At 42.9% G+C, this 21524-nt stretch overlaps 1 protein-coding gene across 1 annotated transcript in view; it reads right to left on the bottom strand.

Moving 5' to 3' along the window:
- Positions 1-21524, bottom strand: part of RP1 (RP1 axonemal microtubule associated) — a 595469-nt gene that overhangs the window by 390472 nt on the left and 183473 nt on the right. The window contains exon 19 of the mRNA XM_040433131.1: positions 16736-16822. Coding sequence (XP_040289065.1) covers positions 16736-16822 — 87 coding nt within the window. The remainder of the gene's footprint in view (positions 1-16735; positions 16823-21524) is intronic.

A 21524-nucleotide genomic window follows, 5' to 3' on the forward strand; every position in this document is an offset into this window, starting at 1 on the left:
CCAAGCCCGAGAACACAATACAGCCAGGAGCTTTTATATACCACGATGACCCATAATTGCTGTGTATTTGTGCCACTCATAATGTTTCTGTAAGCAGGGGCGGATTGGCCATAGACCTTACAGGGAAATTTCCTGGTGGGCCGATGCCTGGGGGGCCGTCTGGGCCCTTCTCTCAGCTGGCCAGTAGAACTTTTTGGGGCTGTATTTTGTACTGCTGGCAGTATTTTGTGATGGACTGCAGTATTTGGCTCTGTTGGGGTGGTGTAATGTACCACAATATGGTATTGCTGGGCCTGCCTTTCATCATTTTGGACCAGACTACAAAACGGGGCCACTTTTAGTATTTTTTCCAGGCCCACTTTCAGTTTCCAGTTCCCTCCTGTCTGTAAGTGACTCTACTATTGACCAGTACAAGTGCCATATATCTCTTCGGCAGTACATTAAATGGGTTGCCCTGGGGTTCGATATTGATGTCTTTTCCTCAAGATAGCTCATCAATACCTGATCGGTGGGGGTCCGACACCTGGCACCCCTGCTGATCAGCCAATGGAAGGTAAAGTCGCAGACCAGAAACTGGTATATATCAGTTTGTAAATGAGCCCGAGTATGTGTGTGCAAAAAAGTCTTTAAAAAGGGGGAGTGGTATCGGCAGGGAAGGGGGCGGGCTAGCAGGCCCATCTCATTTATCATTTTCTACGTCTGTTTAAGCACAGAAAATGTTCTAAATCTACGCTAGCAAGAAAGCTGGCGTACATTAAGACCGGTGGTGGATGCGCCAAAGTTATGTAGAGGTAGGCGCCTCTACATAACTTCGGCACATCCACCGCCAGCACAAAGGGCTATTTCATAAATTACCCCTCTTGATCTGATGTGATCAGTACACTGAAGGAAATTTAGCACCCTTTTGTTTCAATATTATGTCACTCTCACCACTTTCAAAAAAGACGGTAGAACTGGCTTAGATTTCCTTTTCCGGTAGATGAACTGCCAGAAGATGAGCCAAACTTATTAGGAGGCCTACACATTTTACTTCAGCTCATTTCTGATGCAGACTGGCTCATGAAAAGGCAGGCTTAATAAATTCTTTCCACTGTATATGTCAAGAACTGGTCAGGGACTAAGCCAAGTGTGCACAGACATGGAAGCACAACACCACTCCAGATGTAGATCATCACAGAGGATATTAGATATTGTATGTTGAGAAGAATATATTTTTATTTTAGAGACACATTTCAAGATCAAATGAGTCTCCTCAATAGTCTACAAACCTCAAGAAAAGCCAAACTCATTTTAGGACTGTATTTTATGGCACTGCTTTTTTCCTTCTTGTTAAGATTGTGCAATGTTTCCAAGTGGAAGTAAAAGAAACATATAATCAGTGGTTATTAGACTACTTTTTATCTAGTCCTGAAAGAAATTGCATTACACAAATCTGGTTGACTTTGGCATAACTAACCAAGCAACTTTTCCCAATACCTAGGGACCAAAGTCAAACCAATCACATTTAAAATTATAGGAAGGCAGTACTATTACTTCTACATGGACAGCAATGTAATCCTGTCTTGGTGGGTCCATTTCACTATACAATTCAATATATTTCCTAATGTTAGTAGATTGTATATAGCATGTTATCATTTAAAGAGGTTATCTCATGAAAATTATTAATCATCTATTCCAGCTGTCAGGCCCTCCTTGATCATAAGAATGAGGAGTCCCAAGTCTATAAATAGGCAATATTTCTTGGCACATTTAAATGGTTACTAACTTTTTACACAACTTTACACAATAGTACAAGTGACCACAATAAACTTTGTAATATGTCTTATCAGAGACAAATGTCTAGTTCTCCTGTTATCAGCTGCTTATTAGCCCTCCCCCCCTTCCCCGCTTATTGCTTTTCAAATTGAAAAAATGCCCTTTTCCCATCCAGGGTGGATCATCTGTGCAGGAGGATCATATTATACATGTCATTGCAAGTCTATGGAGAGGGGGTAGGAGTGAGCAGAAACTCAGGAAGTGACAAAGACTGACTGCACAGCTACATATGAAGGTTATAGCTCAGCATAAGAGCTTCATTCACAACCATATAGCTCAGTACGTCTCTGTAAAGTCTTCCATTTCTTTGGGCTGCTTCTGAGTGACTGTGAGACAGAAAGGAGATTCTCCTCTACCTTCTGTGATTAGTGGATGGTAGTTGGTCTGCAAATTAGCCTTGTCCCTAAGTCTTGCACCTGCAATTTGACTGCAATGTTCAGTGCAGACTCAGTACAGAAGCACTGCGTACTGCGTCTTGACCATAAGGCTTGGTGGACAGGCATGATTACACTTTCACTGCCTGGGCCTGTCAGTCAAAGTGGTGTGGGAGCGGCATGCAAAATGTAACAGAGTGAGCGGATCCTCTAGTTTGATTGAGATATATTACCTTTAAAGAGATCATTCAGAACCCCACCTCTTAAAAAGGCTTAAAAAGGCTAATTTACCTCAATTTTGGTGAACTTTTATTGGACTTATTTTTATACGACAAAGCCAATCAGAAGAGGCAGATGTGTAGGGAGAGGGGCAGAGTAGCCACCTGAACCAATGACGAGACAGGGCATGTTTCTCAGACTACTTTAGACTTCCTGTAGTCACTGTAGCTAAGATGTAGTCACAGAGCACAGTTCTACCCTAATGTAGTTGAGCAAACAAACATCCAAGCAGCAAGTACAGAGGAAAATAAATGGCAGGTGATCATCACCTATGGGTACTGAGTGACTTATTCTAGATTCTAACTGCACAGCTGGATATCCACCTTAAAGCTATCAGCGCTCCAGAGATTTCTAGTTTGAACTTTCAAAGGATTGGGAAATCCTGCCTTAGATGAATTACAAGCAATTTGGCATTGTGCATTTCTACCAGTTTGGGGATATTTAAGGTCACAAGGGAGAGTTGAAGAATAGCAGAAAGGGAACTCTTTATTAGTCTTGCTAAATGTATACAATTACATTGTCTTATTTGTTGTATACGAGCCATTCTTATTCTCTCCATGTGAAGTACTTTTATAGGATTTTACTGAGGCTTTGTTAGCATATTTTGGTGTGTTGACGACTATACCTTGTCAGCTAGAATAACTCATTTGGTGATTTTAAGGGAATGCGATAAGGATAGAAATTGCTAAGATGCAGGGACTGCATACCCCTTCAGGAATACAGCACAAAGCTGACTTTCCCTCTATTCTTCAGACAAGAAAGGACTTAACCTGCTTAGGCAGTCAATGTGGAAGAGGGAATATGAAGTACGACTGTGCAATGTTATTATCCCTGTGCTAGCTCTCCAATCCTTCATGGCAATAAGGCTGCTATTGTTCTGTAATCCAGGCTGCCAGAAGACATAAGCAATAAAAAAAGAGCAGCACAGACTTTCTAGGCCCTATGTATTTGTCAGAGGGTCGTCTAAGACAAAATATGACATATTCTCAGAGATTAAACTTCCTCCGAGAATTATGGCCTTTTGCTTGCATTAGCTCTGCCAACAAAAGACTCAGCCGAACTCAGCTACATAATACCAAACCTTTCTCAAAGCAGATGGGTTACATAGAAAAATGTCATTCCTCAAGATGAGCTAATGAAAAACACATGAAAAATTGTTTTGCTGTTTTCTAGTACAGAATGTAATTGATCTCGATTTTTCAGGGTTGTCAGAACAGCTCAGTTGCCTCACCAAATCTCAATTCAAAAAGTGTCCCAGTGATGTGTCTAATTCAGTCAATCTAGGTTCTTAACCCTTTGGCTGGTTTCAGATGAGCGAGTGTCACGCTCTGGACTCGAAGCGTAGCACCCGTCCTAAACTTCCAGCACTGCCGGAGTCGCATAGAATTATATTGATTTATGATGCCATGTAACCCTTAGACTTCTGGAATGTATTGGATAACACTGACACTTTGTGCTAGTGTTATCTAATACATTCCAGACCTCTAAGGGTTACATGGCATCATAAATCACTATGCAACCCCGGCAGTGCTGAAAATAAAGGATGGGAGCTGCGCTCCGAGTCCGGAGCGTGACACTCGCATGTCTGAAACCAGTCTTTGTCTATCTAGGAATACAGTGCCTTGCAAAAGTATTCACCCCCCCCTTGACTTTTTTCATATTTTGATACATTATAGCCTTAAGTTCAATGTATTGTTAACCTGAATTTTATGTGATGGATCAGAACACAAAAGTTAGTGAAGTGAAATTAGAAAAATATATAAATAAAGCTATTGTTTAGAAATAGAAAACAGAAAATTGGCATGTGCATATGTATTCACCCCCTTTGTTAGGAAGCCCATAAAAAGCTCTGTTGCAACCAATTACCTTCAGAAGTCACATAATTTGTTAAATTATGTCCACCTGTGTGCAATCTAAGTGTCACATGATCTGTTATTACACATACACACTTTTTTTTAAAGGCCCCAGAGGCTGCAACACCTAAGCAAGAGGCATCACTAACCAAACACTGCCATGAAGACCAAGGAACTCTCCAAACAAGTAAGGGACAATGTTGTTGAGAAGTACAAGTCAGGGTTAGGTTATAAAAAAAATATCCAAATCTTTGATGAACCCTAAGGAGCACCATCAAATCTATCATAACCAAATGGAAAGAACATGGCACAACAGCAAACCTGCCAAGAGACTGCTGCCCACCAAAACTCACAGACCGGGCAAGAAGGGCATTAATCAGAGAGGCAGCACAGAGACCTAAGTTTACCCTGGAGGAGCTGCAGAGGACGAAAATAAGCAGTACGCTCCATAGAGTTGGGCTTTATGGCAGAGTGGCCAGAAGAAAGCCATTACTTTCAGCAAAAAACAAAAAGGCAGCTTGTGAGTTTGCGAAAAGTCATGTGGGAGACTCCCAAAATGTATGGAGAAAGGTGCTCTGGTCTGATGAGACTAAAATTTAACTTTTTCGACCATCAAAGAAAACGCTATGTCTGGCGCAAACACAACACATCACATAACCCAAAGAACACCATCATGCTGTAGGGATGTTTTTTTAGTAGCCGGGACTAGGAAACTGGTCAGAGTTGAGGGAAAGATGGATGGTGCTAAATACAGGGATATTCTTGAGCAAAACCTGTCCCCACTCTGTGCGTGATTTGAGGCTAGGACGGAGGTTCACCTTCCAGCAGGACAATGACCCCAAACACACTGCTAAAGCAACACTTGAGTGGTTTAAGGGGAAACATGTAAATGTGTTGGAATGGCCTAGTCAAAGCCCAGATCTCAATCCAATAGAAAATCTGGGGTCTGACTTAAAGATTGCTGTTCACAAGCGCAAACATCCAATTTGAAGGAACTGGAGCAGTTTTGCAAGGAGGAATGGCCAAAAATCCCAGTGGTAAGATGTGGCAAGCTCATAAAGACTTATCCAAAGCGACTTGGAGCTGTGATTGCCGCAAAAGGTGGCTCTACAAAGTATTGACTTTAGGGGGGTGAATAGTTATGCACATTTACCTTTTCTGTTATTTTGTCGTATTTGTTGTTTGCTTTACAATAAATAAAAACAAACATCTTCAAAGTTGTGGGCATGTTCTGTAACTTAAATTATGCAAATCCTCAAACAATCCATGTTAATTCCAGGTTGTGAGGCACCAAAATACGAAAAAAGTTAAGGGGGTGAATACTTTTGCAAGGCACTGTATTTACACAGGTTTAAAACTCTGGTATTTGAGCATGAAAGGCAGAGTTTTATAGACATTGGCATACACAGAACTCATAGGGTCCCATAGCAAAACCTAGCTATAATAAGATGGTGAAATGAAAAAAGGTCCATATGGACCACTCACATGCGACAGCTTCCTCAGGGTATAGGGGTCTCCATTGAGCAGGATAGCAGCATCAACTAATATGCATCAGTATTAGCTAATTATCTCACCGATTATTGACATTGGGCATCCACCATTAGGGTGTGCCTCTGGGCTGAGCCAGCTTTTAGGGATCTGACAGGGTCAGACTTCCCGATACCTAGCCCCAGACTAGCCTTCGGAGTCCAGTTGCTTATTGAATATCATTATTGCAGTGTTACGTTGGTGTATACATTGTTAGCCCGAACTGGGCCCTTTTATATAGTATGTATTAAAAGTTGTATTTTAAATGGTTTATGCTTTCTGTGATATGATTTAGATTTTTGCATGACCGACATTCGTGATTATCTACTCATATGTGTCTTGGACAAAACTTAGTAATGCACCCAGTTAACCAGTATGTGTGGGGCAATCACTCCAAGGCAATGACAAGCACAATGTCCCAGATTTCTGATGAATTTACCTTTTTTATTATTAAAGGGGTATTCCCATCTTCAGTTTTCATACTTACCTTCGTCCAGCGCGACGTTCACTTCCTGGATTCGGCGGGGGTTGATTGACGTCTTGTCCCGGCCAGGCCACGCTTGCGCAGAAGACTGAAGTTTTTCTCCCGGCCGGGCCACGCAATGTCCTGAACGAGCACGCCGCCGCGCATGCGCCATGGTGACTTATTCCTGGCCTGTGTAGTACAGAGCCGACGTGCGCGTTCGCGGCTCTGTACTATACTGGCCAGGAAGAAGTCATCAGGAGAGGTGGCCGAAACCAGGGGAGACGAAAGACAACAATCAGGTAAGAGGGGACTTATTTTCTCATAAAGGGTGGGAATTGGGTAATAAAATGTATTTAGAAAAATGATCACTGTCAAATCATTAAGAGATTTAACAGTGATCATTGTGATAGGAATACCCCTTTAAGTGGAAAACATTTTAATTATGAAAAATTGTAATAAAAAAAGTTGCCCTCCACCTAATTCACTTTATTCGGCTTCTAAGTGGAATAGGTGCTTCATAAGTATGGCACTCATTCTACGCATCATATTTCTTGATGTATACACTGACAAATCTGCTTCCCTTCTATTACAAAGCTGGCTGACTGCAGCCACCACTAGAGGACAGCTCAGCACATAGGAATGTATACAGTTACCATTTACTGGAATGGAAGCTGGAATAATTCCTTTGCATTGAGCTCCCCCTAATGGCAGCTGCATGAAAATGCTGTGTTTTTTTGGCGGGAAAAGAAGAGGGAGCATGGCCCTGGCCCCCTACCCATAGCATTTGCGTGGTCTGCCTCCATGAAAGTAGAAAGGCAAAGTATATAATTGTAGGTTTCTATTAAAAGCATGCTCCTCCTTTTATAATTTTTTCTCATTGACCTCAACACCTAAAGAACTGACACTTAGTAATTTACTTCCTATAGAAATTAGGTCACCAAGCTAAGATCATGAGGACTATTATTCATTCATTGTATGCTTCATGTAATCTTCACATGTATACAAAATCAAAATGGTTTTGTGCACACATTGTATACAGATGAGTTACTCAGAGTCAAATGAATCCAATGAAATGTGACATTTATCCTGAAATAAGACTCAGATTCAATGCTGGAGAGCAGAACTTGTGTCTAAGACCCATTTATGGTTCAGTCTCAGACACCCTACCCACACACTCCAGCCAATCTTAGTAAAGAGTACAGTTTAGAATGCTGATTTGGGGAGAAGAAAAATTCTCTCATCGTGCTTGTAACAATGGTCTGGCATGGAGGACATACAGGGTTTCTGGTATGGAGGACATCCAGGGATTCTGGCATGGAGGACATCCAGGGTTTCTTTCATCTTAAAGAGCTTCTGTTTTTTGGGCTTGTTAAAATAGTTATTTAACGACTATTCCCTATATAGGGATCTTACCTTTGTCTGTGGCTTCTTTTCATGAAAAAACGATCTTTTAAAATAGGCTAATCACTTCACTACCAGCAGCCGCCGCAAAAAAACGCCCCCTCCTCTTGTTGATTGACAGGGCCAGCAGTGCTCTCCTCCTCCGGCTGGCCCTGTCAGCATTTCAAAAATCCTGCGCCTGTCTTCATTCGGCGCAGGTGCTCTGAGAGAAAGAGGCTCGCCCTGGCCCTGTCAATCAACAAGAGGAGGGGGCGGTTTTTTGCGGCGGCTACCAGCAAGTAGACACCCTACTTGCTGGTAGTGAAGTGATTAGCATATTTTAAAAGATAATTTTTTAATGAAAAGAAGCCACAGAGAAAGGTAAGAGCCCTATAAAGGGAATAGTCGTTAAATAACGATTTTAACAAGCCCAAAAAAAAAAAAGGGTTTTGGGGGTGACAGAAGCCCTTTAATGCCCTAGGGCTAGCTGTTGTTGGGTACTGCGACTATTCATATATGGTACTATCGGGGTACTGTATGCACAATTTACCTGGTGACTATATGGTATTATCCAGGAACTATTATGTATCTTGGAACTGAATGACACTATCAGGTTAGTGAGAGGAATTATCTAAGCAATGTATGTATTATTTATCAAGGTATAATATATATGGGCATATATTGAGTAACTACAACATAAATTCCCAAAAAGTTGGGACGTTGTGTAAAATGTTAATAGATGTAAATAAAAACAGAATGCAATGATTTGAAAATTTCATAGACCCATATTTCTATTCACAATAGATGATATAACACATCTCAAATGTTGAAAGTGAGACCTTTAACCATTTCATAAAAAATGACTGAAAGTTGGGAGTGGGCTACGTCTACCATTATGTAGCACCCCTTTTCTTTTAACAATAGTCTGTGAATGTCTGGAACATGAGGAGACCAATTCCTCGAGTTTTGAGAGAGGGATGTTGACCCCCTTCTTGTCTGATGTAGGATTCTAGCTGCTCAAAAAGTCCTTTGCTGTATTTTCTTTTGTTTTATAATGCTCCAAATATTTTCTATTGGGGAAATGTCTGTACTGCAGGCCAGTTTAGCATCCGGACTCTTCTTCTGTGAAGCCATGCTGTTATGATAGATGCAGTATGTGGTTGTTTTAAAACCTCTATTTACTGTTCAGCACTGATTGTGTAGTGTACGGGAACTGTAATACCCGTCACTACCAAAGTGTCACTTGGTGTGCTGTCATCCCTCCTAATTATGGGGAAGTTGTTATATGTCAGTTTTATAAAATGTCATGTAATGTATGTATTTTCCTGTTACTGAAACTTGCATGTACAGGCCTGTAGGGGTGTCATTCCAGCTTCTAGTCGCTAGAGGGAGCTAGGGAGCCCTAGTTTATATAAGGCCCAGTCAGGGAAGTGCAAGGCAGACGGAGTCTAGTGTCTGTAATCTACAGTTGGAGATTAGACAATGTCTGAGACAAGTCCAGGCCTGAAGCCTGCTGTCCAGGAGAAGATTCCCTCCTGAATTCCCATATGCAGAAACAGGAATATGTTAGCTCAAGAGCCTGAGGAAGTTTCCAGAAGCTGAGAGAGACAGAGGCAAAGATCAGAGAAGCAAGAGGTACTCAGAAAGACAGAGGAGGTACTTATTAAAGCTATAGCCAAGGATATAAAGCCAGAACTAGGTTAATGGGCCTTGGTGAAGATATGCTATATTCCAGGATCAGACAGAATTAGAGTGCAAGCTCCTGTGCTGCAAGTCCTGTGTTCAACACTCTATAATCACCTTGCTGTAACTGAATTGCCTGCATCGACCGAATTGCAAAATCGACTGTATGCCAAGGAACTGCGATTCCAATATTGTCTCTGCTTGAAAATGACTAAAGTTGGAGTTCTGTTTTAACACTACGTTTCCTCAATTTATTCCTGCATCCGCAAACGGCGTGCCACCGTTTACTTGGCACTGGCGTCACGAACTATTTCTACCTATACCTGCCCTTGCAGAGAGTCAGCTGTACCAGGTTAGTGTATATTGCACTACATCACCCAGAAACACCTACTGCACACAACTTGAGTACGCTGCACCTCTCTTTTGGCGTCACGAACAGGATACGCACGCTTTCTAGTGCAAGAAGCGTGAACTTTGTGCCTTATACAGTTGCCCTGTGACCAAAGTGACAATTTGCCTGTTGTATTTAAGTAGACTTTGTGGACTGAAAATCATACCCAAAGTGTACCAAAAAACTCTAAAAAGCGCTGTGCAGTGTTGCGCTACAAAGAGGAAGAAAATCGCCGCATTGGAGTGTGGTTTTGTGGACTTTTTACAATCCTGCTTGCTGTCAGTGAATAGACAGCGTTTATACCCAAAGATGGCTGCCGGGCTTGCTGAATTTACTGCTGCGTCACCTTCATCCCGAAAAGGCGGGAAAAATTGGCGCCTTTCTGAGGAAAAAGCGGGAAGAAGGTCAAGGTCAGGCGCCACGGCTTATCTGGATATTTGCATGTCTGCCAGCATGGACACCGCCTTCCATATACTGGAATACCTGGGGGGCGGCCTCCCAGTGCAGTGGGAGGAGCTGGCTACTCTAATTGACGCGACCCTATCGCTCTCCTCAGAAGGATCGAGCATGTTGGATAGTGAGCAGAGTGTTACTGCAGCGTCCGCACCTGAAATTGCAAAGATAACTGACATCGGTGTAGAGCCAGAAGGGGCTCCACCGGCCTACTCTCCGGGACCGGAGCAACCCGCCTGCCGCCCAAGGGAGAAAGAACCCGAGCCCTGCTATGGCTCGTGGAGGGACTTTTTCCAACCATCTTTCAAATGGTCCTCCCTGATGGCAGAGATCCGAGAGGCCGCTATAAAGCGGAATACAAAGACTAAAATCCTCTATGAAGAACTAACTAAGACAATACATGAGAAGCATACGCACACCCAACCCCGCCTGGAAAGGAGAAAGGGAGTGGTGCTGTCATTTGACAAATCCCGTGGCTACGGGTTCATACAGGACTATCTAACTGGCAGAGACCTCTATGTGAATCGAAGGTCTGTCAAAAGAGACTACCTCCCTTCGTACCAGCACAGCCTCCGCGAGGGAGAGGAAGTGGAGTACACCCCTGCCGAGAGCCTACGAGGCCCTTATGCGATTGCTGTGACCCGTCCCAAGCGTGCATCTGAGGATTGGGAGGCAGAAGAAGGAGAAGACTACTCTGGCTGCGAGCGGGAACCGGAACGCTCTCCAGAGCCGGCCCATCACGCCTTTCAGGAGCGGAGCTCCTTCATTGGGCCCAATGTCTTCTGGCAGCCAACCGTGTTGGAGAAAAGGGTGAGCCCCTATCCTTCCCCCGAGCTGCCTCGTCGGGAGAAGACCATATCAGAGCTGGAACAGTTAAAAGGACTTAGTGCTACCTTTGAAAACATCCGGAGGGGTCGGAGACCAGACGCATCGCCAGAACCTGCAGAGGCCGAGTCCGCACCATCGGTGACTGTACCTGCGCCGGCGGCGCCAGCAGATGACAGTGACTCCGACACAGAGAGCATCGGTGAGCAGATCGTCCGGCTGGAGGAGAAGTTGCGGGAGTTACGCAAGATCCACACCGCCAGGATCCGGACACCGCCAAGGAAGGATGAGGTAAGGGTGCCTGTCACCACCCGTAGACCACTTTCTGTTGCCACCGCTCCGTCAGTGCCCCAGACCGGACCCGCGATTGCCGTAAACTGCTGCACCCAGAGCACCGGACCGCTTGCTGCGGCGGTGCCAAACCCATTACACCCTGCAGTGATCATGCAAGGATCGGCACGGTCCACCAGAGGGTTCACCCCTAGGCCTATGGGGCCAATACCTATTAGGGGCCCCTTTACTCTACAGCTGCCCCCTGACACTGTTATGTGGGCACACCCGCCTGTAGAAGAATACTACAGACGATACCTGCCAGCGGAGCCGAGTGGATATGATATGTCACTGTAATCAGCCTGCTAGGCCTTTGATTTACTTCACTGCAGAAGTTTGATGTTAACCCTTCCAGGACAGGAGTCCTACGTTTCTGATCCTTTGTTGCGGCTGCCAGTTTGTCCACGGCTCAGTGGTAGGTGTTGACCACTGAAATCACAAAGTCAGCAAGGCCACGTTTGTTTCCAGGATCTCCTGCCTGCTTTTGTACCCCACGCCAAGTTGTGCCTGTTCCTTTAGTTGCACCTTTTACCCTTCACCCCCTTTTCAGGTTGATCAGGGGTATTACAGCACTTGTCTTTGCTGTCCTTTTATTGTGCAACTTCATACTAAGGAACCGTGCCCGGAGACAGACTCAAAAGTACCTGAGCCTCTGAGATTCTTATTCTTTTACAAGTAATGTGCCCAGAGATGGACTCCACCGCATGAGAGCCTCTGTGATTAATAAGAAATAACCTGGGTACGGACTCATGTTTGCTCTTTGAGCCTCCAAGAACTTTTATACTGTTTTATCCATTTTGCTGTTCTATCATGGACTTATTCATTGTCATGGACTATCCTGGTTATAATGTTACGCTGTGCCAGGTCAGCGCCCCCGTTCCATTCACTATCCTGAGAGAAGAGAACGACGCCCCTTGTCACTACCCTTCACCTTTGCCAATTGGACCTGATGTAAATGTAAATGCAGATGAACTACATGTATGTATGCCTGCATGTCTCTATTTTCTATTTCAGGTAGAGATTCCAGTTGGGCGACCCATGATGGAGTACGAGGTCGTACTCAGCTTAAAGCAGTGGGGTATGTAGTGTACGGGAACTGTAATACCCGTCACTACCAAAGTGTCACTTGGTGTGCTGTCATCCCTCCTAATTATGGGGAAGTTGTTATATGTCAGTTTTATAAAATGTCATGTAATGTATGTATTTTCCTGTTACTGAAACTTGCATGTACAGGCCTGTAGGGGTGTCATTCCAGCTTCTAGTCGCTAGAGGGAGCTAGGGAGCCCTAGTTTATATAAGGCCCAGTCAGGGAAGTGCAAGGCAGACGGAGTCTAGTGTCTGTAATCTACAGTTGGAGATTAGACAATGTCTGAGACAAGTCCAGGCCTGAAGCCTGCTGTCCAGGAGAAGATTCCCTCCTGAATTCCCATATGCAGAAACAGGAATATGTTAGCTCAAGAGCCTGAGGAAGTTTCCAGAAGCTGAGAGAGACAGAGGCAAAGATCAGAGAAGCAAGAGGTACTCAGAAAGACAGAGGAGGTACTTATTAAAGCTATAGCCAAGGATATAAAGCCAGAACTAGGTTAATGGGCCTTGGTGAAGATATGCTATATTCCAGGATCAGACAGAATTAGAGTGCAAGCTCCTGTGCTGCAAGTCCTGTGTTCAACACTCTGTAATCACCTTGCTGTAACTGAATTGCCTGCATCGACCGAATTGCAAAATCGACTGTATGCCAAGGAACTGCGATTCCAATATTGTCTCTGCTTGAAAATTACTAAAGTTGGAGTTCTGTTTTAACACTACGTTTCCTCAATTTATTCCTGCATCCGCAAACGGCGTGCCACCGTTTACTTGGCACTGGCGTCACGAACTATTTCTACCTATACCTGCCCTTGCAGAGAGTCAGCTGTACCAGGTTAGTGTATATTGCACTACATCACCCAGAAACACCTACTGCACACAACTTGAGTACGCTGCAATTGTGCCATAGCAGATGTGCACGCTGCCCATGCCATAGGCACTAATGCATCCCCATACCATCAGAGATGCAGGCTTTTGAACTGTTTACTGATAACAAGCTGCATGGTCCCACTCCTCTTGAGTCCGCAGAACACAGACTCCATGGTTTCCAAAACAAAGTTCAAAATTTGATTCATCTGACCATAGAACAGTTTTCCATTTTGACTTAGACCAGGTGTTGGCAACCCGTGGCTCCGGAGCCACATGCGGCTCTTTTGATCCTTTGCCGCGGCTCCGGGGCGGATGCTAGCGAGGGGAGGAGGCGCACTGTGACACTTACCTGCTCTGCGCGTTGCCGCTGCTGACAGGTCGCCGCTCCGCTCCACACTGCCCGCCCGGTGACAGGCAATAGCGTTGCCGTTGCTAGGTAACACAACATGGCTGCCTCCATCAGCTCCGCTCCTCAGCTCCGCCTCGCCGCTAGTACAGTGCCTGGTGACGTCAGGCCGCCTGCGTGCGAGGGGAGGAGTGACGGAGCCGGAGCCAGCCTGAGCCAGCACTGCGCGGGAGTGAACAACACACACACACAAAAAAAAAGGTAACTTGTTAATTTAACGTTTATTTCTATGAGGAGGAGTAATTCTGAGGGGGTCAAACAAAGAAATAATAATAAAAAAAAAGTGACAAGTTATTTTTATAATGACGAGGATGACATTGGGCCCTCATTATTAATTATTATTTACATCAGGCACTGATTATGATTTATGGTACACTGGGGCCCTGATTAATTTTCTATGGCATTTTGGGGCATTGGTCATTTGGGGGCATTGGTCATTTTCTCTGGCACTTTGGGGCAGTAATTAGTTTTTTTATGGCACATTGGGGGCATTGTTATTGGCTGTGTAATGTGCTGTTCAATTGCATTCTTTGGTTGGAGTAGGTTGCAGGGAAAGGAAGGGGAGGGGGGTGGCTGGAGCTTGAGGGGGTCCTGAGGTTCAGGAGCAAAAATCCCATTAACCAGGTAATTTAAATATTTGAATTAGCTATTAATTTGCAAAAATATATTTTACATTGTTAAGTGAAAAAGTCCTTTTTTTCTTCAGATTGACAGCTGACTGCACGATCCTGTATGTAGCATTAAGGTAAGAAACAATATATGCAGTGTTATATTTGTTTTAAATGTCGCAATGGTTTTGCGGCTCCCAGTTTTTTTTTTCCTTCGGAAACGGGTCCAAGTGGCTCTTTATGTCTTAAAGGTTGCAGACCCCTGACTTAGACCATTTCAAATGAACTTTCACCCAGAGAAGACGGCAGCATTTCTGGATCGTGTTGACTTACGGCCTCTTTTTTGTCATGATACAGCTTTAACTTGCATTTGTGGATTGCACAGCAAACTGTGTTCACAGACAATGATTTCTCCTGAAGTTCTCCTGAGCCCATGCAGTTATTTCCAGTACAGAATCATGCCTGTTTTTGAATGCAGTACTTCCTGAGGGCCCATCCAATATTGACCATCAGCCCTGTCCTTGAGCTCATGGATTTCTCCAGATTCTCCAAAAATTTTGATGGTGGGATATTCAAAGTCTTTACAATGTTATGTTGAGAAACATTTATCTGAAATTATTCCACAATTTTTAGATATAGTTGTTTTCAGATTGGTGATCCTCTGCCCATTTTTGCATCTGAGAGACTCTGCCTCTCTAACATGCTCTTTTTATACTTGTGTGACTTAGTAGCAAATTGCTTTATTAGTACCACTTACTGTTCCAGCCTTTTGTTTCCCCTGCCCCATACGTTGCTGCTATCAAGTTTTAAATGAGTTAATTTTTTTATCATGAAATGGTAAAAGGTCTCACTTTCAACATCTGACTTGTGTTCTATGATCTAGTGAATAAAAATATGGGTCTAGGAGATTTGAAAATTATAGCATTTTGCTTTTATTGACATTTATTTCTATTTTACACAGTGTCCCAACTTTTTATATCATTTAATATGTGCGTTTAAGAGGCTGCTGGCACCTTATAACAGACTTACTGTATCTATGTCCAGTTATAATACTAAGTAGACCCTCCTAGATTGTAGGTGTGTGACTAACTGCAGATTTGTGGACCTATGCTATCTCTCCTTTATAACATGGTGGCTTATCTGCACAGAATTCAGTCATTTCACTTCTCCCAAAAATGCAGAGCTTAAAGGCTCTGTACGCCTTCAGGAGCATTCTTTTTACTGATTTTAGGCTAAACATCATTTCTTCAATTGGTCTTTAGTAAAGATATTGAGCCATTCTATCACAAAAAAATAACTGTTTGTCTAGCTAAACCTTATCTCTATACAGTAACTAAAAAGTCATAATTATTTAAGCCACATTCTTATCAGTAAGATAAGAATTGAGCTATAATGAGTGTTTATAATGTCAGAGATAAGGAGCCGGCAGCTGAGCTGTCTGATGGAACAGAGTGAAAATACAGAGCCTGCTACTAGAAAATCCCCAAACTGTACAGAGAAAGGGGTTAAATTTTTTTAATAAGGACCAAAATTAGTACAATGCAATAACACAAAAAAAATGCATTCAAAGGTGTAAATAGCCTTTAAGCAAAACTCAAGCAAAAGCATAAGCATTGCCAGTTTTATGTCTGTTGTCTCTTCCTGTGTGTCTGTGAATCCCCTCTCTCCCTCCCATCACAAAATCCTGCATACACCACTGGTAATCAAAGCTGAAATAAAAACTTTTAAAAATACTTGACAGAAAAGGAAATATCCATAAATAGGCTACTTTCACACTGGCGTTTTGGCTTTCCGTTTGTGAGATCCGTTCAGGGCTCTCACAAACGGTCCAAAACTGATCAGTTTTGCCCTAATGCATTCTGAATGGATAAGGATCTGCTCAGAATGCATCAGTTTGCCTCCGATCAGTCTTCATTCTGCTCTGGAGGCGGACACCAAAACGCTGCCTGCTGTCCGCCTGACGAAGCGGAGCCAAACAATATTTTCTCTGACACAATGTGGCACAATAGAAAACTGATCTGTCTCCCATTGACTTTCAGTGGAGTTCATCATGACGGATCCGTCTTGGTTATGTTACAGATAATACAAACGGATCCGTTCATGACGGATGCATGCAGTTGTATTATTGTAACGGATCACTTTTTGCAGATCCATGACAGATCCGCCCAAAACGCGAGGGTGAAAGTAGCCTTAAGTTACTGGAATAAAGAATCAAGATTTTATATTAACTGAGCTGCCCTTTTCCAAGCACCTGTTCAGTGCACAGCTCATGGAGCTGACTAGTCTTTGACATTTGTTTTCTCTTTAAATAATTAGTAATATTGTAATATTCTACAGTATTATTGTAATATAGTATACTTCATTTGAGAATCTTTGCTTTGTGAATACTTACTTGTTTCAGCTCCCATTCATGATGATCTCCGCTTCCATCCTGTCCTATCCTGATCTTGTAAATTTTGCCAATACTTGGTATTTCCACCTGGAAAGGTACAGTATGGAAGATAATATTCAAGATAAAGTAATATTCAGGTTACTTTACACAGAAGTACTGTTTGTTGTAAAATTACAGGTGACCTTAATGCTTCCCTATTGGGGGGAAGAGTCGCAGGTACATGTTTTCTCCTACAGGGAAGAATTTAGGTTATTTGATGACTAGTTTTCTTATAATAATATAACATTTTATTTAGAGAGAAAGTGTTTTCTGTGACCAATATGAAATAATACATTGCAATTTTTCATAGCATTATCCTTTTTAGACACTTTAAGATATTGCTCTACGAAATAAGAATGGAAATTGCATAGTGACTTAGAGGGGTTTTCCAGGATTTTTATACTGATGACCTATGCTCAGGATAGGTCATCAATATCTGGTTGGTGGGATCCGACACTCGGGACCTCTGCCTATCAGCTGTTTGAGAAGGCACCGCCATTCCTGTGATTACTGCGGCCTTCTACTTGCTTACCAAGCACAGCGCCTATCCTCAGGATAGGTCATCAGTATAAAAATCCCGGGAAAACCCCTTTAAAGCTACTTTCACACTGGTGTTTCTGGGTCCGCTTGTGAGATCCGTTTCAGAGCTCTCACAAGCGACCCAAAACGGATCAGTTCAGCCCCAATGCATTCTGAATGCATAAGGATCTGTTTAGAATGCATCAGTTTGGCTGCGTTTGGTCTCCGTTCCGCTTTTGAGGCGGACACCAAAACGCAGCTTGCAGCGTTTTGATGTCCACCTGACGATATATAGCCAAACGGATCCGTCCTGACTTACAATGTAAGTCAATGGGGACGAATCCGTTTTCACTGACCCAATACGGTGCAATTGAAAGCGCATCCGTCCCCCATTGACTTTTAATGTAAGTCAGGACGGATCAGTTTTGACTGACTCTTTTTTTAAAGAATAATGCAAACGGATCCGTTCTGAACGGATACAAGCGTTTGCATTATCGGTGCAGATATGTCTGTGCAGATACAAGACAGATCCGCACCGAACGCAGGTGTGAAAGTAGCCTAAGGCATGCAACTATAGGATTTACGTATAATCAGAATGTAACCTGCTGCAAAATAATCCACACGCAGCAGGTTACAGAGCTCAAGATGCAGAGCAGATTGATATATAGTTTTGTGGTAAAAGACTCAGTAAAACTTGTCATAAATACATTTAAATTCCAGTTTATTTTGAGCTTTGAAGTCCAGGAGGCGGTTCTATCAGTGATTGACAGCCTTCACTCTATGGCTGTGTATACAGAAATAGCTGTCAATCACTGATAGGACCGCCTCCTGGACTTCAAGGTGCAGAAAGAACAGGAATTTAAATAAATGAAATACAATGTGCTCAGCTCCTCCTGCTTTATAACATGCTGTCTTCAGCTCAGACTGTTCAACATGACAGGTTCCCTTTAATCTAAATTGCAAAGTGATCCCTTGAGTGGTGAATAGTCTTAGTTGGACCATCACTGGACAGAATATGTTTAAAAGGAATGTGTCATCAGAAAATGACCTTTTATGTCACGTTTTAGCGTTAAACATATTTTAAAAAAATATTTGGTGAGTTTGTTTTAATTCTCCTTGTCATTCTCTCTGTTATTCTCGCTCTGCACAGGTCACAGATCATGCCTAGAAAACTCTCTTATATAAGTCAATGAGGTCAGCTCCTGTCCGTTGTCAGGAAGTCTTAGGCTACTTTCACACTAGCGTTCGGGGCTCCGCTTGTGAGTTCCGTTTGAAGGCTCTCACAAGCGGCCATGAACGGATCCGTCCAGCCCTAATGCATTCTGAGTGGATGCGGATCCGCTCAGAATGCATCAGTTTGGCACCGTTTGTCCTCCGCTCAGCAGGCGGACCCCTGAACGCAGCTTGCAGCGTTCGGGTGTCCGCCTGGCCGTGCGGAGGCAAACGGATCCGTCCAGACTTACAATGTAAGTCAATGGGGACGTATCCGTTTGAAGTTGACACAATATGGCTCAGTTTTCAAACGGATCCGTCCCCCATTGACTTTCAATGTAAAGTCAAAACGGATCCGTTTGCATTATCATGAACAAAAAAAATAAAAAAATATATATTTTTTTTTGTTCATGGTAATGCAAACGGATCCGTTCTGAACGGATACAAGCGTTTGCATTATAGGTGCGGATCCGTCTGTGCAGATACCAGACGGATCCGCACCTAACGCAGGTGTGAAAGTAGCCTTAAAGGGGTTGTCTCACTACAGCAAATGGCATTTATCATATAGAGAAATGGAATACAATGCACTTACTAATGTATTGTGATTGTCCATATTGCCTCCTTTGCTGGTTTAATTAATTTTTCCATTATATTATACACTGTTCATATCCAGGGGTTTACGACCGCCTGGCAATCCAGCAGTGGTGGTCGTGCGTTCACACTATATGAAGCGCCAGCCTCTTTGGTGGCCCAGACTGTGAGAATGCACATAAGCACATATGCGCAGAAGATCCCGTCCCAACCACCTCAAATTTGAGCTGCAGTGGTGGCCGTAACCCCTGATTATGAGTAGTGTATAATGTTATAGAAAAGCCAGCAAAGACAATAAGGACAATCGCAATACATTAGAAAGTGCCTTGTATTAACTTTCTCTACATGATAACTTCAAATGGCGCTCCAGAATTCTTGCAATTTAGAAAACGTGTCTTTATGAGTGCAGAGTAGTGATGAGCGGCAGGGGCTATATTCGATTTTGCGATATTTCACGAATATTTTGTAGAATATTCATTATATATTTGCGAATTTCGAGAATTCAAGATTATTTTATTGAATGCGAAAAATCAGCAATGTAAAAATCACGTAATGCGAATTTGTAACGCAAAATACAGGCGTGGGTCACTTTGGCTACATTTTTCAAGCTGCTAGAGGTTTCATGAGTTTCTCCTGAGACTGGAGAAAATGGTTGGCACGGCAGAACATTACAATAGCTTTATATGCAGATAGAGTCAAGTGCTCCAATATATTCGCGATTGCGCTAATCGGCAGTGATTAGAATATTTTTTTGCACTACGTGCAACTTCACATTTTAGCAGGTCTGACTACAGATTACTGATTGGTGCACTAAGTATTGTTGTGAACTTGACATTGCTTCCTTCTCATTGGCCCACAAGCAAGAAACAGAGAGGAATCATGTGTTTAGATGGAAAAAAAATGCTAAATATTCGATATAACGAATATATAGCACTATATTCTAAATTTTCACAAATTCTAGAAGTGGCGATATTTGCGATAAAAATTCGCTATTCGAATATTCGAGCTCAACACTAGTGCAGAGTAGGAGGGATTCTTAAAGAAAGACTAACAGGTCTGTGAGAGCCAGAATTCTTACTGGTTGGCAGCTGATCAAATACTTATTTCAAGCAATAAAATGCAAATTAATTATTTTAAAAAACATATAATTTTCTGGATTTTTTTAGATTCTGTCTCTCACAGTTGAAGTGTACCTACGATACTTGCAGCATTCTCAAAGTGCAGCATTTCTAAGTGCACTAGAGATATTCAGGAGACTAACTTCGAGCTTTCCACTGTAGCAGAACTTCAGCTGTGTTTTTGGTGGTTACTCAGACACTCTGCTTCAAATCAGCAGAACTTCAGCTGTGTTTTTGGCGGCTACTCAGGCACTCTGCTTCAAATCAGCTAAGGAATTTGTTAGACAGGTTTTTGCTATTATCTGATTGCAAATGAGCATAGGGCCATTAAGGTGTTAAATTTGTTGTTGGGGAGGAGCTTTTGTGGGAGTGTGTGTATATATAGCAACATAGTATTAGCTTGCCTAATTATAGCTTGCATCATTCTCAAAGTGCATTATTTCTAAGTGCACTAGAGATATTCAGGAGGTAATCTGGAGGTTTAATACAATCTAAAAAAAGTAAGATTTGTTTGTTTAAATCTTTCCCCTCTTTAAAATGGTAGACCTGGTTCAGTGCAGGAATTGTTGCGCTTTTATTTCATGTTCCACTCTTCGGAGATTTGGATGCTGTGTGATCTGTAGACAGCTCTCCATAGTGCAGCAGGAAATTGCATTTTTTAAATCTGAGATTTGTAAACCAACTGTTAAACAAACTCAGGCTGGAAATGTTGCAATGCCACTGCCACAGAGGCCCCCTAGAAATGGAAGATGGGTTACTGCAGGTTCTGGTAGACTGAGGGTTGTTGATACAAGACATGTGCCACAGTCTGTGGATCTCCATAATTCATTTGCAGCACTTTCAGAGTGCAAGAGCTACATGGAGGATTGCTCAGGCACAGTGGGTGAGGAACAATCATCTCCTATGCCTAAGGTATGCAAGACTGCAGCCAAAGACACAAAGGATAAGGTGAGGACTGATAGTAAGCAGCTGTTGGTGGGCGATTCTATCATAAGAGGTGTGAAGTTTGAGGAAAATGGTTTTGTGAGATGTCTCCCTGGTGCTACCGCTAGCGGGGATAGATGACGTATCCTTAATATTGTTAGGCAAGCAAAGCAGGAAAGAGAGGTGGATGTTCTTGTCCATCTTGGGACAAATGATCTGGCTTACAATAAGGTTTCAAAGGTGAGGGAAGCTTTTCACACACTTGGAAATGATATACGGGAGGTTGCATCGACTGTTTCATTCTCTGCAGTTTTGCCTACACATAATCTTCAGCATGACAGGAAGATGTGCATTAAGGAATTCAATGTATGGCTTGGTGAATGGTG

This window comes from Bufo bufo, chromosome 5 (genome assembly GCF_905171765.1).
Source record: "Bufo bufo chromosome 5, aBufBuf1.1, whole genome shotgun sequence".
NCBI classification, from domain to species: domain Eukaryota; kingdom Metazoa; phylum Chordata; class Amphibia; order Anura; family Bufonidae; genus Bufo; species Bufo bufo.